The 23746-nt window shown below is 31.7% G+C and overlaps 1 protein-coding gene across 1 annotated transcript in view; it reads left to right on the forward strand.

Annotated features, from left to right (window-relative positions):
- Positions 1-2781, forward strand: part of LOC129003918 (5-hydroxytryptamine receptor-like) — a 70181-nt gene extending 67400 nt beyond the window's left edge. The window contains exon 6 of the mRNA XM_054432262.1: positions 260-2781. Coding sequence (XP_054288237.1) covers positions 260-831 — 572 coding nt within the window. The 3' untranslated portion in view covers positions 832-2781. The remainder of the gene's footprint in view (positions 1-259) is intronic.
- The last annotated feature ends 20965 nt before the right edge of the window (positions 2782-23746 follow it).

Here is a 23746-nt window from a genome sequence, read left to right on the forward strand (position 1 = left end):
TGGACCTAAATATACCATATTTTAAATAATCCTGATAATATTAAACAACACAGAAATCCGATTATTAAGTTGAAATAGTTTGATGTTAAGTGATATCTTTATATTGAAGGTGAAGATGGTTACAAGTCGGTTATATCACACACACTTGAGCAGTTCCACTCGTAGTCACTATAACATATAAACACTATCGGTTTTAAATACGTATCATCTCCAGTCAGGTAATGATGACTACAGTGAAGGGGTGCTGGGTTTGTTACAGGGCTGTGTGCTGCTGGGGCGGCTGGTGGCAGTGGAGGTATTGCAGCAGCAGTAGTAGGTGTCATAGGACGACCATTACCAACCATCTCGGAGGCAACCACCACAACCACAACCACAGCTTTCACCAACGTCTCCTCCACCAACACATCTCCGGAGAAAGGCTCCTTCGGAAACGGTCTGGAGGCAGACCCTCCCACAGTAGACCTGGGCTCCTGCCAGTACCAGCCTCCACCTACACTCTACCCGCCGAAGAGAAAGACCAAGGAAAACGCCGACTCCAAGCGCGAGCGCAAAGCTGCAAAAACTTTAGCCATTATTACAGGCGCGTTTGTCATTTGTTGGTTGCCGTTTTTCATAATGGCCATCCTCCTCCCTATCTACAACGGTAGTAATTTTCCTCCTTATATAATAGCGTTTTTCCTCTGGCTCGGGTATCTCAACTCCATGCTTAACCCTATCATTTACACCATCTTCAGTCCCGAGTTCAGGAACGCCTTCAAGCGTATCCTGTGTGGCAGAAGGAGTTCGATACGTCGAAGACATCGTCACATGGGAGTCCGATACATGCACTGATGGTGGCGAACTCCTCCGACGGTCGTGGAGCTGGCGGCTCGCACGATTGGTGACCACAGGTTCTAGAAGACGTTTGAAGCAGATCCAGTACTTATGCAGTACGGTCCTGTCCTTCAGGCCTCAGAGGTGCACTTCTTAAACAAAGGTACTTTATGTCGACAGATCCAATACACTTAGGTATACCTGACACTTGTTCGAGAAGAACACCTCTAAAAATCAATGGAAATCATCGGCCTTTACGATCGTCGGACAAAGGGTCTGAAGGTACAATCTCTGTTCACCCAAAGCCTTTTAGTAGCTTTCCATTGTTTTCTTCTAAACCTCTTTTTCAGTAGGGTTTTCTAATGCGTTTAAACACATCTTAAGTGGATAACCACCAGCCAGAATGTGAAACCAATGTCAACTCAATAAAATATTTAGTTATCAACCGTTAAAGCAGGGTTTTTTCAAATTACGAGGAAATATAACACAATGCAAAAAAAAAATAATAACATTCGAAATCACCTAGGCCCTAATTATATCGTTTCAAATTCTTTCATAATTTCCAGAATTTACATCTTAGGTGTGTTGAAAAAAGAAAAAGGGGTTCAGAACAAGCATCGTAGTATATAAATACTTTACATTTATACTTGATGAACATTATATACAACATAACCATGACCTCCTTAACTCTCCGTTTAGGGGACTGAGTCCAAAGGGCCTAGACAACTGTAAAGAGATTTTTCAATTAGGATTACCACAAGCCCCATTGTTATCTTAATTGGGAAATCTAAATCTTACATTGGAAATTAAAGCAGATAAAAGGCAGCCAATGTAAGAGGAAATATTTTTCAAGTGGTCTGTTAAAAGAATGTATCAGTATATTTTTATTAAGTGTCTCAGTCCCCTAATCATAAGAGTCTCGACTGTGATCCTAGTAGATATTTTCGTCATGAAACCAACGACTTAATAGTAAGTGTTAAGGTTATCTCATTGTCTAGATAATATAAATATTAGTGTTATTTGTATAGAGTTTTATATTGAAGTTGTTCAAATTATGGTTGTATCTATATTGTCACCACATATTTGAATTGAGATTATGATTTTATTTTTATGAATTCGATACGTAAACAACAGTCTTGTATTAACTGAATGCGTTTCTTTCTTTTTAGTTTACCTAAACTTGAAAGGCAACTTCAATTATCGATATTATAGTCAGATACCTATGGGAATACTCCAGATCAGATAGCAAAATTTATGTTTTAAATAAATCAAATTAATATTATAATCAAGCACCTGATCACAAACAATTTTAATACAAAAATGTTACACATATTTTTTACAAAATATATAATTACATTTATTTATTATAATTCATTAACTTTATACAAATCTTATGTGAAAAACTAAGTCATTTGTATTAAAAGCACTTTTCATTTTCCTTCACTTAGGTTATGTTATTTTTTTTCAATCTGATCATATGCGAGTGACCATCATGTTGTACACCAATGTGTTTCTAAATAAATGTATAGAGTTTGCAGCAATACTTAAGTACCCATAGATTATCTTAAGAGGAAGGCTCGAAGTTGTACATAGTGATTAACAATCAATAGTCTTGTAAGAAATTGCACATGTAAATGTTGAATCTATGTGTTGTTGAATAAATTAAACTACGGGTATTTTTCTATGTGAGTAGATAAAGTTTTCTCGGGATGGTATTTTCTTTTACTATAGTTTTTTTTTACATCCCATTAGCTCCTGTTCCTCTTAGTCAAATATGAATTAATCATAATAGGTTTATGTTTTTAGTCATGAACAGGAAAGTTTGTGCGAAGTTTAAGAAAATAAATACAGTTTTAGGAAAAACTTAGTTTTTAATCCTACCTCCTGAAAAAATAGTTGTTCTAACATTTCAAAGTTCAAAAAATTAACTAATTGCAAAGCACACGCTTTATTAAAGTAGACAACTTATTCATCTATACTCAGAACTGTTATAAGGTTTTTGTATAAACAAATTCTCAATCTTTACTGAGTATGATATTGTGACTTTTCAAAAATAAAATTAACGCTAAATCCATTTCCAAAGTGAACAAAAGTAAACCTTTGCATCCTAAGTGATAAACGTTTGATAGGTTTTATTTATATTTGTTCAGACGAACTATAACTCAAACAAAATTGTTAAGAGTGAGGTTACGGTTTCAATCGTTTGATCTTTTGTGGAAGTTTTAAGTAATTGGGACCAATCGTTAACATATCGGAAACTCTTATCTATTTAATTTTGGCTACAAGTTTAATTTATAAAGTAAAATTTCAAACTAAATTACAGTAATTTGACGTAAGAGACGCCATTACAATGAATTTCCACCTCTCGTACTATTAAACAATAAATATTACTGTAGCACCAATTGAAAAAAGTTATCAACCAAAATTAACAACCCAATTTATACGATTTGGGCCAAAAATAAATATAAAACTATACACTTTGTACATCGTATAGAGCTCCCAAACTTATTGGACATGAAGAAATAATTTTAATTTACACAGTAGAAAAATTGTTTTCTCAACCACACTAGTCAACCTTAATAGTTGAATTTGGACATTTAGAGCTACAAAATACTACCAGTGAAATCTGAAAATATTTGTCAACTTGTAGTGGTTGTCCCCACTTGTGACTGAAATGTTATAGGTACTCATGTAATAATAATTAATGTTTGAATAAAAAAACTGAAGGATATTCTATTTGTATTATTTTATCTATCCACTTTTGCATCACGCATTTATTTGTATAGTAGTTATAAGATTCACAATTATTGAAGTTAGTGGTGAAAAAAGTGTTTAGTTACCACCAATTCATGAACATGATTTGAAAGTGTGTACCCTGTAAGTATACTTAGCTTTGTCAGAATTACGTCAAAAATTTACTCGACAATTGTTATTTAATATTTCACATTTTAAAGTCACTATCAATGCATTTGTAAGGTCCATCAAGTCAAACGATATATATGTTCCAATCATAGTTCACTGCCCCTAATATCACGCACGGGCTATATTGATAACACTTTATGGGTTCAAAATATCTTAAAAACACTAATGAGGTTAGTAGATAAACGATATTTGTGTGCTATGTGGCAATTGTGGCATTTTTACACATTTCTTTAGTGTGTTTACAAAACAATCAAACGTGTATTACTGGAGAGATATACTGTAAAACACACAGTAAGCCTCCTTGCCTTACAGATCAATCAATTTGTTTATGGATGTAGATTAAGCCTTAATCATCTGTGAACTTTGGCTTTTAGTTTATTATTCCTGTGCTCTACCCAAAATACTAAGGAAACCTTAAAAGTGGCATGTGGAAGATAAACTTCAACCATCAAACACCTAAACAACATATTAAGCAACCACTAAAATCGCTTCCTAAACCCAGATGATACCTATAGCCAAACCACTTTACCCCCCCAACCCCCCCCCCTCAAACCAGTGGTCACCAATACATACAAATAATTCCTAACATTAGTAACAGACTCGCCTATCGAAAGCCCAGTCCTATCCATGAAGACAAAATAGTAGGCTTATATTGCCCACAGAAAGGTATTTTGAGTCTGGCAATTTGTAGAAAACACTAAAATACCAGATCAGCTTTTGAAAAATGATAAGATATTTACAAGAAATGTTGATTATATCGATCTGCTATGTACATCTAGAGTATTTTCATAAAATGTATCCGAATATTTTAAAGTCCTCAGAAATCATGACTGTTATTCGTTTTAAAATACTATGACGCCTGTAATCCTTAGCAATTGCTCTAATTCGAGCAATAGGTACACTATCAGAGCCGCAGACCGTCATTGTATTGTAAATAGACAGTATGGCCATGATAGGAAAATCATACTCAATATATTGTCAGTTAAATAAATAGAAAGGAATCACGATTTGAATTTTATGTTGACTGTTTCATTATAAATGGAGGTATTTTTTTCTTATTGTAAAGCACTGAATTTCATACAACATGTTATAGCTTTAAAATTTAGTATGTTATAGCCGTTTGAAATAAAAAAATCTGTACTGTAAAAAATAGGGTTCAAAAGACATTGCAAAGTTTTTAATTTAAAAAATCTGATTGCAAAATGTCGAACAAATTTAAATATAGTTTGTTATTATATATATTTTTACTCTAAACAAAAATTTACAAACATCATTAATGTAAAAAATACTGTTTAAAAGTCACTACATTGTTTAGTATCAATAACATTTTACAAAGTAATGAATTATGTTTCACTCGAACAGCATATGACATTTAGATAAAGGATATAATGGGATTATTAACACATTATGTAAACATTACAATGATTGGATTGCGAAGCTGAATATTTCACGAACAATTTGCTCAGTCATGTTAATGTCCTTCACTTACTCAATTACGCATTGCATCAAATATGGATGTAAATCCCTTCTGACTCCTGGTAATTTATGACTACGCTTTGAATATTCGCTGTTATTTGGACAAACTATCTTTTTAATTTTTTTTTTTACGTTTACCAAAACCCAGCTATGTTTTTACAAAGATATTTCTAATATACGAGTATTATATTAAACAGATATATTGCTAAAGAGCTATCAATTGTTTTATGAAACACAACATATATACACTCAATATTGTAGTTTTCCTTATATCAAATGGTTTGTAACTTAAACTTTACTCAAACTCTTTCGTTGACTTAAACTCTTTAGTTTAATAATCGACCCTTTTCTGAATCTAGTTATTCTAATAGCAGTCTTATATATGTGTATACAATTCCCAAAATAAAATCACACAAGAGAAAATTTATTTATCTTTACTTGCAGCAAAGGTCACCCACAAAAACATTTCCACCAAACTACGATGTTTTTAGCTGTTTTACAAACGTTTATTGGAGGTCAAAAGCTACGTATTGCTGTCTGTGCCAGCTGCCATCGTCATCTGGGGACCGAGCAGGTTTTTACTATCCCAAGGACCAGAAATCAGCTGCCCGCTTACTTTACTAAAACATTATAGCATATAAAATACACAATCAGTACCCATAGCATTGCAATAGAAAGTTGTTTTGTCACCGCTGCCTAGCAACTCTTTATTATTATTAATTATTAATTATTATTTAATAATTAATTAATATTAATTATTAATATTATTATTTTGGCTGATTCCTCAAATGATTTCTTCACATAACCTTAAATTTGTAGTTGTGTTGACTATTATTGTGCATTATTAGTGTGGTGAAAATTAGCGTTCGTACCATGGATCAAAATAGTTTTGCAGCTTATAAAAACGATCTCGAGCCGGCAAAATGTCATTTTTGGCCCTAGACACGAAATCTACTATTTTATTTTTCATATTGCATACAGTTTTTGAGAGGTTTTGATAAAATATAACTATTTAAAATTAATTATAAGTATTTATTCACACAGTCAAATATTTATTCATATTTTTACCTGAGCCTCGCAATTAAAGATACTTGAAAGCACATAAAATACGTCAAATAACACTTATAATAATACATTTACACTTATACTGTTTACTCCCAAGACGGTAAATACATACAAAAGATGGTAAGTGGTGATCGATTTCGATTGGACACTCTAATCATCATCAGACCCAATAGGCGAATGACAAGCATCAAAATGGCCCTTACAACCCCAAATTAAAGATATGTTTTTATATTTTTTTTATTAGGGTTGAGAAATCTGTAAAGATCGTGCATCTCAAAACTGATAAGTGGGACTGTGTGTGCTATGTAATAGACCACAAAACATCACCATTTCATTACACGACAGTCATATTCGTATAGGCTACTGGTTATTTACAACGTCATGATATTTTAAATTCTAAGCACTCCAAGTACGAGTACTTACCACATGGCAACTTTAAAAGACATAAAAAACATTATTTTTATCTTAAACGTAAGGAAAAACGTCCCAGTGTTTTCCCCTTATACCAATAGAGGAAACTGAAGAAAATATTTTATTTTGTAAAATCTTTAAACGAGTTTGAGTTTTGTTCAAGAAAAAATTATGAACGAGAAATTTAAAATAAGTTGAAGAGTTTCCTGAACAATGTAAAGTGACTGGCGGATAAAACGATCCCGTTACAGTTTGCGTGACTCAAGAAACACGGCGTTACCTTTGGATCTTTGATAACAAAATACTCGTGATTTCATGTATTTTACCTAGTATATTTATGTGGTCTTAAAAGAAAATTAAAGTCGATTAAAATGTATATTGGCTTACACATTTTTACTACATTTAAATAAAGTCGGATAATTTTTCCGTGAGTTATCATGCTTTTGGCATATAAATAAAAATTTAAATAAAAATTTAGATATTTTTTTTTCTTTTGGGAACAACAAAATGAAAAGTACATCGGTCCTGGGTCCAAGTCTTCTCATTGTACCAAGGGTGATAACTTATACCCTACTTAAGAAATGTCTTTAAAAAACCATACATAGTCGGTGATTTTCATATTTCATCCTTGCTAGACAAAAAAATAAAACTTATTATCTAATAAAAATCGAAGAAATATGTCACCATTTCCATAAAAATATTTTAATACCTCTCCAATAATATGTGTTATTGAATTCACATTTTTGTTTTCAAATCAATAATGCTTTACAGGACACCTAGTACACATTGGAAAATTCAATTATAATTTAAAACTGCATGGTAGAACAATCGGTTTATAAAGATTACACCACCGGATGTTCACGTAAATATTGTCAGAGACAATTTATTTAACCTCTTTTTAGGTACTGCTACGACATTCCATCTATTATTATTCAAAACTTGAGCTAAATACTTAAAATATCCTCAATATAGCCAATATATCCTCAATATATCATCAATATATCCTCAATATCCTTAACTTTATTCCTCAATATAGTTAAACAAATCTAAATAACAATTTCAATATAAACTGAAGAAAGGAGGACAATGCTTTATTAGGAGGATATCAATTTCATAGCTTTCAGCGTATTACACCGTTGGCACTTATAAAAACTACTTATAAATGAAAATGATTAACAAAATCATGTCATTACTTGGGACAGGAAATTAATAGTCACTGAGCTTTTAGCTTGTTAAGCTTTGTGAATCCTTAGAAGAGCTTATCTCCGAACTTTTCTAATGCGTTAAGGCTTAGTATAAAAACTTTACTTAAATGAATACAGATTATAGTTGAAAATATATTTTATCTATCAAGTAATGTTTATACTTTTATTTCTAGTAAATGTTTTGACACGTTGTGCTACTTTCTTCAACCTCCAGCCTTTGCTCGTTCAATAACTAACCCTTGCCTAAACTAAAAAAAATTTCTCAAACTATCTTATTTTATAAATATGCTCATTTAAGTCTCTATTAATCAGGTATACAGTTTTGTTCGTATGCAACTGCTAAAAGCCAGATTAAAAGTCTTGAACTTAAGGTGGCGAGATTCTGATCCCGTAATGTAAGAAAACTCTCGCCTCTCAATTGCATACCTAAAGTTAAGGCTTAGTATAAAAACTTTACTTGAATAAATACAGGTTATAGTTGAAAATATGTTTCATGTTTCAAGTACTTTTTATACTTTTATTTTAGTAAATGTTTTCCGAGAAATTTTGCTACTTTCTTCAACCTCCGGCCTTCGTTTGTTCAACAACTAATCCTTATCTAAACTAAAAAATATCACAAACTATCTTATTTTATAATTTTATAAATATGCTCATTTAAGTCTCTCTTTAAAGTATCAGGTAACACAACAAAGCCAAAAGTCTTGAAGTCTTAAGATTCTGATCCCGTAATGTAAGAAAACTCTCGCCTCTCAATTACATACCTGAAGTTAACAATCTGAATCCGGGATCTTGGATACCGAATTCCCGGACTCTTCTTGACCAGGACGCTCTCCCAACACAAACAGTAATAAATATACGTTGGATTTAGAACTATGAATACAGTGTGTAAGCAATCATAATGATTGGGTTGGGAAGCTGAATATTCCATAAGCGATTTGCTATGCAACGTTAAAGGCCAGCACTTAGCTCAATTACACATTCTATTATCTATGGAGGTGAATCCCTTTTGGATACTAGTGGATTTTAATTTGGTTTTGAACACCCACGTTTACTCAAATAAATATTCTGGTTTTCAAAATTAACCATTACAATTTTTCTTTTCTTTACTATTTATCTATTTTGTTGAATATAATTATCTGTAATTTTTTAATAAATCTCTAAGCCTACATAAAAAAACAATTCATCAGGTTTCTAAGAAAAAATAATGGTAACAATTTTTTTATTAAAAGGAAAATATTTTCAACGATACGCCGTTTAATCATCAACTAGAAACTGACAATAAACTATTTCATCTGGTCAAATAATAACAATCCTAATATCTAATGTATAAGTAGGCCTATTGAAAGTGGTAAGTCATACCTGCTCTTATTTGCAGTAGAGGAATTTCTTAACAAACCTAAAAACCCCTTATCATCACAAGGGCTATTTTCTGTGAGTCTTAGAAAAATAAAAATTTCAAAAGATTTGATCCTGTACATGCTAAAATTATGAAAGCCATTAATAACTTTTCGATACATATTTTTTGTTACTACTCAACACTTTTTATATAAAGTGTAATACTTTAACTTTAAAATGTAGAGTAATAGGGCGAATTCATAAAATAAACTAAGATAGGTTTTATTCCAACCAATTAATTATCAAAGAATAATTGGGTAGTGATGAGTATATGAGTTTTTTACCAGTTGGTAAGAGTTTGATCAAATACTCTTTTGTTTATATTATAAAAGGCATGGGAAAAGCTATTTAAAATGTACAATTTGTATGTAAATTTTTTTTGTGATTTCTTTTAGATGAAGGATTACTACTCCAAACACAAAAATAAGTAGAAAATTTTACTTTTATACAAACTGGATATACAAACAAGGCCTCAAATTTAAGTACTTCTAATCTTATTATTAACAGCTAATAATTTGTCGGTAAACTGATTATTTATAAATAATTTGCCTCTAAGTTTGCAGTTTTTAATATTTTGAATTATTTAGAATGTGGATTAGTAACATGTTAGTTTTTCCAACTGATTATATATTTGAATACGATAAAATATCATCACTGTAGTTATACTACAATTCAGTAACTGATAGGTCTGTTTTACGTCCGCTGTTGAATAATTTAAACTATTCTTTAGATTAGGGTTAAGCTATTTTATATACAGGTTATTAGTTTCCTACTCAGTATTTATATATGTGTATATTTATTGATTTATGTCATCTTTTATGTTATTACAAGTTGTAGCACTGTAATTAAAAGTGTTGTAGCATCAAATACTTAAAAATAGAATACTGTATATAGAAGCACAGAATGTATCCAATTCAGGACATGGTTTACCATTTAAATACAAACTGTTCGAACCTTCCTTTGCTTTGAAGTCCGTTTCTGGGTAGGAGATTGTATCAAACGTTTAGACTTCCTTTATTCCACTCGTACTTTGGATGGGTGACAAAGTGATTCTTTGAAAGTCACTTTGATTAAGTTGGAAAGTCGTGATAGCTGTGTATTTCACTCAATTCAAGTTAGTTTCAACGTCTTGATATTGACCTTCAAATAACCTTAAAGTAAGAAACTGATTTACCAAAATCAATAAAACATCTAATTTCTTCAATGTGATTTTAATGTAACGAAAAAAGGTCCAGCTTATGATTAAATAAACTTTCTTATTTACATATTCGTAAATTACAGAACTCATAAAGATAACATAAAATATTTCAAGTCTCTTGCAACTCGTTTATTGTCTATTTTAGATGGAACAAACAGTTTTATCTTGACAGCTGTCGATCTATTAGTATCCCGTTCTCGTTTTTATGGTCAATTATGTGGAATTCGACACTCTTTATCATAAAGAGCTATCGATTTGGGGTAAAGACTAATGAATACTGGCTGCTACTTAACATCTCACAATCATAGTTTTCCATTTAGATATATTTTTACAGTGATCTGGTTCTGATTTGTTAACATTTTCTCAAAGTCTCTTGGGTATCTCTGAAAGCAAACTCTTTCAACTGTTAAGTTTTAAGATTTTAACATTTCGAAGATTGGACAGATAATGAATGACGTTAAGCGTTAATTAAGAATAAACAGCTCAAGCTTAATATATATCAAAATTTATATCGCATATTATTTTTGGATTTTTTTCTTACAATCCACAGGTTGGTAATTTATAGAATTGTATAAATGTATAGATACACAATATGTTTAATCAGGGGTGGTGGCTCCAGAGGGCAGGCCAGGTAGACCCGGGCCTACCAAATATTTTGGTAGATAATTCAAAACTAAAACATTCAAACTAAATACCAAGGATTTAAATTTTAAAATATCCCTCTTTTTGCGGGAAAGCCCTTCAAACCTCTCGTCCCCCGATCAAACTCTTTTTTATCCTTGTCAGGCCTACCCAAAAGTTATTCCTGGAGCCACCCCTGTTTAACCTATTGAAATATAAATTGCCAATTTGATAAAATGTTGGTTTACCACTTATCACTGCGCAACAAAACCAACAAAAACCTGCTGAGACTTTTGAGTTAAAACATGCTATTTAGTAGTACCATTGACGATTGGATTGGAAGTAGACATCCCTAGATGGACCAGCTGTTGTAAAAAGAACTTAGTTTTGTGAGCCAGTCACAGAATGAGCTAGTGACTACAATTATTCTATTTTCCATCTTAATTTTTGTTACTGACAAATCTGATGGGTCAAAACAGTCGTTATAGCTCACCGTAAGTCGTTCTATCAGATTGTTTTAGTAAAAAAAATCGTGTATTTGAAAGAAATTAGTAATAATTTAGACCAGCACATTCTTTGGTGTTCACATCAACAACAATTATTTGGATTTTAGAACTGGCAACAACTTTAGGTATGGAATCTCTAGTTGTATCATTATTCAAAGGTAGTGAATTGGGTATTAATATTTTGATAAATAAACATTCATTCCAACGTTATATCATTCTGTATTGTTTAAACTCCAGGACCTAAAAATCCCAAAGTTTATACTCTGCATGGAGTTTGTGATAAGGGTGGAATGCACACGTTTCACCAGCGAATGACAATGTTAGAAGATTGACAACACTGAAAAGCTTGAATATAAGCTTCAAACTCAAACATCAGTCTAGCTGCTTTAACATGCATTGATACATAAATTTTACACGTTGAATACATACTTTTTCATAGGCTACTAACCTCTTTTAAAGGGGTGATTCATAGTATTTATACAACTTAATGATATTTGTTGTTGCTTTGCTATATGTGCTTTATTAGGGTTATACATTTTAAGTAGGGTTCTCTGTAAAGTGGCGCCGGTAGAAATTATTGAAGTAATTGGAACTCAACCCACTGTGTATATGAAGTATTTTTCACGTGTTTTAATTATTTTATGTTCGGCAAAGGATTCGTGGATTAAAATTAGATGGATTGTCCAAAAGCACTTTTGATTTGTTTGATATTAAAAAAGATAGGAATGCAAACCATAATAAAATCAATCTACCATTAATTAGTTAGTAATTTAACATAGTTGTTCACACAAAACTATTAAAGTCTTTTTAACTGTGATAATGCATTCTGATACAAAGAACGATATCTATAAAACGTTAACATGTTCACTAAATTGTCAATTTCCATCAATGTCTGAAGAGTGTGACATAATAGCACTTTGAAATGAAAACCCCCAAAAAATATTATTTTCCATTGCTAAAGAGTGCAATAGTCAGTTTGTCGAACGTTTAAAATATCCAGTAGGTCCAAAGAGCAACGTTAAACCCAGACCTGTATTCTATAACAAAGGATTTGACCGTCTACATATCGAACTTTATGGGCTTTAATGCCGTGCGAGTATGGGAGAGCCTAACGTTAACTTCTCCTCACCACTCTCACATATTTAGTATTGATAAGCAGGGGGGGGGGGTAATACGATGATCCGTTATTCCAATTAATACTCTTTGTGTATATGATCATGCTCACTATGACCTAGTAAAAAAAAAAAAAATAACTAGATGTAATCGTCAACTAGATTTAATATTTTCTTAAAGAGCTGCAAAAATTTGTGATTTTTAAAACAGTTTAACAAGAATAATCACCAACTTTATTTACTGAAGTTTATTATGAATTATGTAATCAGGGTAATGTGTCTGTTAGATATTAGAAGTTAAAACATATAAAATATTAACAAGAAATTTCTCTTCTTGAATTGGCTAAGCAAATATTAGAGTGAAATGTTGTTGACAATTGTAATAAGTGTTGAATTAAAAAGTCTATGATGTAGTAAACAGGAAAACCAACGAGGTTCAGAGCAAAGACGATATTACTAACGTTATATATCCTCAATATAACTACAATTTGTATTTAAATAAGCAATTAAAAATAAAATTGCTACAAAACCTATACATGATATCATTTCAGGACTTTTCAAAAAGATCAATAGCCTTTAAAATCTAAAAAAAAACTCTCCATATTATAATGAATACTATACATTACATTCTTGTTTAGGTTTTAGACTAATCGTCGATTTTGAACATAGAGAAATTTACAGCGTCCAAAGGTAATTCGTAATTGAAGTTTCAACACAAGTAATTACTGCAGTCGGATATTTCTGTTCTATTATTGATAGTAACAAACCATGTTGAAGCGAAGTGCATTCGGTCTGACATTAGAGTAATTGAATCATCTCTCTTTAGGAAAACATTTAGGATAAAAACTGTACATTGGATGGACACGATTAAATTATTAGGCTATACCGCATATTTACGTAGTAATTTATACTCTTTTGACATCATCCGGTCGTTTTTTAATGCGCAAAGATTAATATACGAGTGGTATCTCAAATTCATTTGCATTAAAAATATCAGGTACATTAATGGCAAAAAATATATACATAATACATATCCTTAGAACATTCTTAGTTCATGACATATTTACATCGCATACTTCAAGATACATAGCTACAATGTTTAGGTATCAAGCCTTTCAAATCAGCTGACCAATGTTTTGGAAAACTTCCAACAAATAGAAAGGTCACTAGTACATCTACTGCTTAGTAGCCTGACCTAGGTTATCTTGCCTTCAAGTCGTTCCAGCAACATCAATCTCCCTTCTTCAGTGCAAAATAAAACTATCTAGATTAATGTTGGGATGATATACTAAGGACCTGGAGTTAACTAGTTGGTATTTTGAATTACTGTCCGACATTAAAAAGTCCTTTAAATTATAATCGAAATGTTATTTTATTTAGAAAATGTTATTTTTCTCATTTTTAGTTCTAACTAGTAATGCAGTGAATATGCATTTTACTTACCACCGTTGTATTTCTATATACTTATTTTCTTTCTTCCATTTGTTTTCCTCTACATCAAAACTATAGGTCATATAGAGTTGAAAGTTTCTTTCCAACGTCAATTTGTTTATGACCTGTTTTCTCTACCTTGTAAATAATCAAACTTCAGTTTCGCGCCTTTTAAGGTCCATGGAAAATTTAACGTTTTCTTTATATAAACGTCCAAATCCTTATTTACATATTTGCCAACGACCACTTGCCGTATAAAACCAACGCCAGTGGAAAACTTAAAACAACTACTTCAGAATGAAAAAAATCGGTTGAATACATGAGCAAATTAGGTGGGACTAAATGGGACATTTAGGCCCATGAAGACGGTGTTTGTTATTCTTACTATGCATATATATTACAAGATAATATTTATTTAATCCAACTTAATTGCACCAGGTATTATACTTATAACAAAAATATATTACTAATTGCGGACAGGGTGGTTGGATTAAACCACTATTTTATCCTTACACTAATCCTAACATTTATGCCCCTTCTGTTATTATTGGATAAAAACTCGCCAATAATTTCCTGCACTGCGAATGATAATTGGATTTTCGGTCATTCCCTAACAAGAAGGGGAGCAATAAAGATTGATAATCTCTCTTTACAGAACATTTTACCGTATTCATTTGCAAACAATATCGCTATGGCTTATATTTTTATTTGGTTGTGTAAATATGTTTGATAATGTTGCTTTGTGTGTGTATATCTTTCTTCTATAGCAGGGAGTTGCTCATGAGGTACTTCTGGATTAATGTTTCGAAATCCCTTGCAATTGGCTTGAAGATCTGATATATTCTATTTAAGACTTAAATGAAAAATGCATCAAAATTAAAAAAATGAAATGATAAGGAGTTTAATATTTAATACTAAACCTAAGTTAAAAATTGATTAAATGTATTGTCGATACAGTGTATATTGTCAAGACAATAAAGAATTTACTTATAAATAATATTATATGATATATGTCATATACTATTATGTGTCTTATATACCATTCAAAAGCTTGCGTTGCAAAAAGGCCATCTAAGAAATTATACGTTAATCATTTTTAATTTTGTCTATATGAAAAACACAAGATATGGTTTTCGTGTTTCATTGGTTTTTTACGAAGTAAACATTTTTCCCAAATTTCTTATCCCACTTTTGGGTGAACAGAAATTTATAGTCACACATTCTCAATTCTTTGTTTTACTATTTGCCTAAACTTTAAAATGTATTAATACTTAACGTTATATTTAACTAATAACTATTGGCTTTTAAATTTTAAATGATCAGTTAAGTGTACATAAATTATTAATCGTCTAATATATATTTCAGTGTAGCTAACGGTCAAATTTTAAATGTCTAATTAGATAAACATAATTATTAACTATTAAATGCCCAGTTAACGATGAATTTTTATACGTCCAGTTCAGGAAAGGTAAAAGTGAACTTTTTAATGTCCAGTAGAGAAGTAAAGCACAATATCAGCACGAAGTTGTAGAGTTAAGTGCACTTAACAGATCGATCTCATTAACAAAAGGCAGCAACCGTGCAGGTTCTCGCAGGATATCTGACTGCGTTCACAACAATGGGGCTTTCAAACCCCTCCTCTCGTTGCAGCATGGGCGTTTGCTCTGAATTCTTACATAAGATCATTTTTTTTTTAACTGAAATATTTAACCCATTACACTCCCGTACAAGTCTTGCAATCTTAGATGTTGGTTGAATAAATATTTTTGTAACATTATTAGTTTCAAGTTCGCTCATGAACTTAGTCAGGGTGAAAACAGTGAGTCTGTTACCTTCTAGTCTGCTATCTTCTAGCAACTCAGTTAAATTGGTAATTTGTTTTAAATAAATATTTTATATCACAATACTATGTGAATGTGATGTCTAACACATTAAAAGTAGCTTTTATCAATCTTTGAGTTCATCTTTAAGAACAATCTCATTCTATGTTTTCAAAAGCTGCAATCACACTTACTTGTTGGTCCTTCGAGCCAGACCCATTTGGGTTCTTAATTAATTAATTATAATTAATTAATCATTCTTAGCTAAGAAGAAATAAGATCGGATTACTGGGCAAATCACATATTTATAGTTTGAAAGAGACATTTTTGGCAATAGGATATTAACACTCCACTAATTCAATGTTGATTTAGGAACCCTACTCTAAACATGAGATTGCTTTTACGTTGAAATTATAAATTTTAAAGTTAAAAGTTAAAGTTACATTCAATTACACGGAAAACCTTTCATTCTACCAATCCATTCTGATTCATTCTGATATAGTTGTATGAACAACATTATTCTGTCTGAGCTTAAAGTTAGCTCCATATTCCATCTACTAAATCCCTAAGTATTTCGAAAGATCATTTAAAAGCTTTAGAAGCAGCTAAGTTCACTGTCAACTGCATTTTATGGTACTCAGGTGACTTATGGTAGGTTGCAGGTGTGAAAGTCCAGCTACAAAATTCGTTCTAGTTTAGCACCACTCGGGGAATACACATAGGTTATGTACACAAGCAAAATGCCCTCCGTACTGTCTGTAGATGCTGCTAAGACGTAAAAACAAAACCTGTAACATGGTACAGTAGGTACTCAATGTAATTCGACTGTATTCATTGTGACTGTGTTCATTCAAATCTAAACAATCTACTCATATTTAGTCAACATTTTGTAAACTATCTGATGCTACCTTAAAAGCTAAAATTATCACTATACTGCAGAGTATAGGCCTGAAGGTGGGTTATTTTTTTAAATCATAGAAAATATAGCTGACAACTCAAGTTAGAGTTAGCTGAAGTAGTTAGCTTGGCCTTGATCTTATTTTTGACTAAGTTATGTTTGTGAAGAATTCGGCTCTGGATGGTCAAATTTGAAGAATAAAGATGTACGAGACTGACTTGTGTTGTGGTCAACCCGATTTTTTGCATAATTAATCAACTGTAGTGGTATTGAGCTACATTAAATTCCACAATTTTAACGATTTAAAATTATCAAATTGTAGAGTTTATTATAGCCTACTTATTTTAAGAATGAAAAAACTAATCAAAGGATTTCGACCCGATTGACCAGCCTAGATTACCCCTCCAAATCACTTTACACCTTAAATAAATACAAAAAATTTGCTTTGTAGCCACAATTGGGAATGACGATCAGACATAGTTGCGAAACAATAATGATCCAAGCTGAGTCTATTGTTGAACCAGCAACATGGGAGAGTAAACTAGTAAACAGTCGATGCTTCAATTTCAGCTGAACTCAGAAAACAAACCAGACTATTGATATTGGCGCGCTGCTCTGGTAAACAATATGTAACTATCAGCTTTACTACATGTACTAGTCTCTATATTTTTCTTCTAAACAGACTACTTATTTTTGTTTCAATAGATGCATCATACATTTTATTAATCAATCAAATGCAAATACCACGAATTCAATAGTAATAGGTAGGAATAGTAATCAATAGGTACTAGTTAATAGGGAGGGTAGGTAATAGTTCAATAGTTATTAATGTTTATCAATGAACACGATAAATTTAATACTATCGTATATAAATGGATTTTGATTTTTAAAATACTGTTTTAAAGATTTAAGGACCTGCAATTTTATTCGAACGTACACACCTTGTATTTGCGTTGACTTTTGTTACCAAACTCATTCTTGTTGCAACCGTTTTATATTTTGTCGGTAAACTAATTATATAAAAACTTTATCTATGCACTTAGGTAATAAAAGCGTTATGGTTACATATGAGATATAATGAGCATAAAGATAAGAAAATATATTTTTCACTAAAAGTACGAAAATTTTATTTAAGAACAATTACATTCCAATACTAGCACATTAAGCAAAAATTTAATAGAATAAATTTTAAAGAATAACTGTATTCTTTGCATCATAAAACGTGTAAATATTTCTTTTAATGTACTGTGGTTTTTTTCGTATTCCTAACATAATGTTGTTTTATTTAACTAAATGCTATAAACATCCTCAAGCAGTACTAAAGGGTGACACAAAGGAACCGGACGTTTTTTAAACAGCTGTTCCATTGTTGTCGCACGTGGTAGGAAGATTGAAATTATGTCATTACCTTCAGTGAGGCTTGCCATTTTTGTTGAAATGGCTCAGTGGACCCTAAACCATCGCGTTTTCGCATACGATACTTTGGTCCGAAATGGTGAATCCGTCGTCAAATCCAGCGGGAATTGATTCGACATTTTAATATTGAACGCCATGGAACGGTTCCAAGCCGAAATACGCGATAAAGATGGGTTTCAGGGTTCCGAACAACTGGGAATATAACAAGAAAGAAACCACCAGGCCTTGTTAGAACTTCGAAAACACCCGAAAACATCGCCAGAGTGAGAGCAGCATTGAATGAATGTTTCCTAATAAGGTGATCTCGCTTTGGTGACATACCGTGGCCGCCAAGATCATTTGGCTTGTAAAACTAGTGATTATATCCTTTGGGGGTTTCTTAAAGAACGTGTTCATGCTCACAAACCACGCACTCTAGAGGATTTGAAGTTTGCAATCACAGAAGATATCAATGGCATTGAACAAAACCTCCTGACCCGAGTTTAAGATGATTTTTAGACCAAAATGAATATTTGTAGATAAGTACATGGCCGCCATATGCATGACGTCATTTTCAAAAAATGACTGTTTTGTAACAAATGGCAAATGTTTACCTCACTATGTACATTATTAAAACCATTTTATTCCTTTTAACTACTGTGTACTACTTATTTAAAAAACGTCCCGTTCCTTTGTGTCACCCTGTATTATGGCACATGTATAACATATTTCACCTGATTGAACGCCATATTTTTTACCATTAGATGAATATTATTTAAACGGAAAACCAAGTTGGTATAATAATTTAATTATAAAACCTATCTATTTCATTTTAATATGTGTTTTACAATTTTAGACACAACTAAATTGATTCCCCATTGCTCCGTCAACAAAGTCGGTAAGATAGGATTGAATTGTTCATCAATATTAATCATAAATCAACAATTGGTCAGTGATTTGACCTTATCTTTCAGCGAAATTGTTTGGATAACAAATTAAAACTGACTGGAGAGTTAATGTTTTAACCCACCCATTTGTCAAACGACAAGTGCTGTTTTAAAAACTTTAAGTTTTTGGTTTAAATGCTTTCCAAACGAACTAATTTTAATAACATTTTAATTTGGAGTATATTTCAAACATATTAACTTATTTTTTCCTTTATTTTTATATATTTGAAGTCATTAAAAATATGCAAACCTCATGTAAGATTTTTGTAACTTTTTTGTCTATATTATTAGTCATTTCATGATTAAAATGGTTTACTGTATTTGAACTTAATTATAATGCTCATAGTGAATATCAACTTGAGACAGCACTGTTCGTACATAAAACTGAATTTAAATTCTTTGTAACTAGGCTCATCGAAACGGTTAGTAAATATGTTGAAAAATTGGAACTTTATATAAAATATAAGCATTGAATCATAGTACTTTCATTTAATTAAGTAAGCCTTAGTTAATTAAAATACAACAAAAAAACTAACGTTTATCTGACATTTTTATGGGTTGAATAATTCGTTCAAGGGACTTAACTCAATAACATTGAACTTTTTGATTGGTGGCAAATGTGATTTAGCACAGACACAGAACATAAACATAACATAAATCAGTTCAGTTATGATGTATTGAACAGTTAGCATCTGATACGTCTGTGATATCACCCCACATGGATATCACTTTTGAAGGCCAAAAATTTATTAACTAGAACCTTTTGAATGACAATGAAAGATAAAGTACTGACTTGGATCTTTAAATAACCTCGCTATGGTTATTTTTGTATGTAATTAGACAACGAGTCGTTACTGTAAAGTTTTTGTGGTTTTCAAGTCTGTATGGTTCTATACCAAATCTCTATTGATAATGTTTAAACACTGGGTTCACGTAAAGAAGAAAGTAAATAAAAGAAACGCCGTATAAAACTTGAACTTAATTAATTTTAAGTGTTAAAAGACGTTTCTTTTACTTTCCGTAATTTTAATAACACGTATAATGCTGATCAAGAAGTTATAAATTACAGACTCGAACCATAAAACATGTTCGGATTCAACTATGATAAATGGAACTAAGAAACAGCTGCAATGTTACGTGATATCTTTCTCTTGGGACCTGATATCTTATAGCGTGTCTCCCAACAAGAATACATCATTGACTTGAGGGTTGTTTTTTTACCATACAACTAACAATATGCAAGATCTATATCCCGAATGAAATTATCAGAAGTGACATTGGATCTTATTCCTAGTTAAAGTCTATCTTACTAGCGGTTAAAGTACTATCTTACTATCTTATCTTACTAGCGGATAGTTAAAGTACTATCTTATTAGCGGTTAGAATATACAATACTGGATATTATTTTTGTTAATACTAAGTTCAAGGCCTTGCTTTCAATGTTATTCATTAATCAACAAGTTTTTTTTCTATACAGGGTGATTGATATAAGTGTGCCAGCCGTTTTATTCGAAAACTATAAGAGATATCAAAAAAAGTTAAATGGTAAGTGCCTTGGATTTTTTATTTAAAAAATTATAGTCAAGTCCAAACAATTATTTTAGCCGCCATTTTTCCAATATGGCCACCAACTTTGATTTTTCTTATGGAACACCCTGTATTTTATGATGTTTTCTGGTAGGAAAAGTAATTTTAAGACGATTTTATTCTTGTCATTTTTTTCATAAACCTAACCGTTTCAAAGATAATAATGGTTTAAGTTGTGACATTTTGAATGGTTTTCGAACTAAACAGCTGGCATGCTTGCATCGAAACTCTTTCTCATGCAGAAATTTCAAAACTTTAACCGTTATTATCTTTGAAACGGTTAGGTTTATGAAAAAAATCACAAGAATAAAATCGTCTTAAAATTAATTTTTCTACCAGAATACATCATAAAATACAGGGTGTTCCGTAAGTAAAATCTAAGTTGGCGGCCATATTGGAAAAATGGCGGCTAAAATAATTTTTTTGACTTGACAACAATTTTTTTAATCAAAAATCCAAGGCACTTACCATTTAACTTTTTTTGACATCTCTTATAGTTTTTGAATAAAACGGCTGGCACACTTATATCAATCACCCTGTATGGCTATGATTATTTATTTAATGATTGTTTGTTTTAAACATTCAACTTTTATACAATACAGCTCGTGCTGTGATATTATACTTCATAAACCTGCACGTGTCACTTGCATGGTACAGTTACAGAGCAGATGAGAGTGAAAAAGAGATAACTAAGGCATGAGAGGTTAGGTGAAAGATAATAAGAGGCGGTTTGGGAGCTCGGTATTAGCTAAGAAGACAAACTTGACTTGTGTTCATTACCTCGCCATCATTAAGGCATGATTCCGTCTTGAGATACTTAATATTTAGGTTATTGGCAGACACTTGCGATAATCACTATAATTGAGGCATGGCTTGGTCATGAGCTACTCGAGTAGTTAACTGACAACCACCAGTGTTATTTACCTCGTCATCATTTCATCAGATACTTGAGCTATATGTAACCGACCTCCACTTGTTTTAATCACTTGGCCATCCTTAAAGCATGGCTTGGTCATAGTATACTTGAGCTGTAGTATGGGATACGTGAGCTGTAGGTAACTGACAGACATTTGCACTAATTACCTTTCCATCATTAAGGTATGGCTTGGTCATAGTATACTTGAGCTGTAGGCAACTGACTAACACTTGTGTTAATTACCTCGCCATCATTAGGGGATAGCTTGGTCATTGGATACTCGAGTTCTATGTAACTGACTCCTCTTTCCTCAATACCTCACACAGTGATCAATAATTGAAACTATTGCATTGCACTGTATTACCCCTCCAGCCCTCCTCACTCTGAACAGTTAACAGTGAGAAACAATAGGTTTATAAACGATGGAAGAACCTTTCACTAGTCTATGTGAGCATTTAAAATCCTACTTGGTTTTGTTTTAAATTATCTTGGATATTTTGGAGAATAATATGTATTTATTTATCTTAATTGTTATATATTTTACTACTTGCTCAATGTGTTGTCATGGACACCTGCAAAATATCGGTATACAGTAGTAATTTAAGATTATAATCTGACGTTCTTTATATAGGTAACTTCCCTTTTTATAGTACTAAACGAGCTGTAAATCAGCTTAAAAATGAAGGAAACAGTTATCCAAAAAGAATAAGCATGCTCTAAATAATAATTAATTGTCACCCTATCTTAAATACACAGTAGGAAATAGGAAATTTTATCACTAGGGCGTGAAGTGAGTCTTTTCGACCCGAGTGCAAGTTTTACAACCGATGCGTGCCGAGGTGAGGGTTTAGCTAGTGGGGGGCCTTTTCCGTGTGATGAACTATATATTTCCGTGTATATTAACTACATATAAACATTGCATATTTGCAAATTTGTAACATATTGCAACATTACAAGTTAGAAAACTTAAATAATTTGCATGTAAAGATCACCTGACAAAATGACTTAGAATGTTTTTACAATTTTGCTAATGCAAAAATAAAGTTGTTTAGTATGTGACTCAATCATTTAATCTATTACGGATGTGTACACCACACAATCGATATGTCAAACTATTGACAGGAATGCAACAGTAAATAACAACTGATGAAATAAATCTAAACCAAATGTCAATACATGCGATTGCTTACAATCAAAAAACTAAAAATCCTTTTTAATTCCTAGGGAGTAAAAGAGTTACTTTATACCCGCAAAAGTATTTATAAAAAGCATCTGTTTTACTATTGTATGACGTAACCCAATTAATATGTCTTCTTTTGTAAGCGTTGTTTAAACATAAGATATAGGTTGAGGTATGAAACAACTCAGTTTTCATTTACCTTTACTTTATTGTTAACTGAAATAGCTAATGGCCTTATTAGGATAAATAAATATTTGTATTATTTGCAATAAGTATGAAATAAGATGAAATATTTAGTTTAAACATGGTTTATACTACACTGTTGACGTATTTTTCTGTGGGATTTGAACAAAAGGGTACAATTAGTGGAGTGAAAACCATAGATTTGCCTTGAATCTGGTCCCTCGCTAATTGCATTGCTTTTCATCCGCACATTTCATGATTATTCCGATAATTGCCGAACGGATATTTTCTGCAAGTAGATATTTTTTATATGAAATAGGTTTGACTACTATGCTTTTAAAGGTTTCAGGAGATGTTTACTTGAAATATAGTAGGATGAAAAGTATTGATACTTATTACATGATTCTAACAGACCCACACTCTATTTAATTTAATGAATAAATTATAAATGTTATACATATGCTTTACTCGTATTAAATAAAACTCCAACATGTTCACATAAAACAACGCATGTTATTAATATTGAGAATGCGTTGACCAGTGATATTAGAAAATTATGTGATAACCACGCACCTATAGTGTGTAAAAGAGTAACCAAGAAAGTAGCTCCTTGGAGAAACGATAAAATACAATAAAAATGACTAGGGAAAAAATAAATTAAGGAA

The sequence above is a fragment of the Macrosteles quadrilineatus genome, unplaced genomic scaffold (assembly GCF_028750875.1).
Source record: "Macrosteles quadrilineatus isolate MER2022 unplaced genomic scaffold, UCM_ALF_1.0 Scaffold_9__3_contigs__length_116548681, whole genome shotgun sequence".
Classification (NCBI taxonomy): Eukaryota; Metazoa; Arthropoda; class Insecta; order Hemiptera; family Cicadellidae; genus Macrosteles; species Macrosteles quadrilineatus.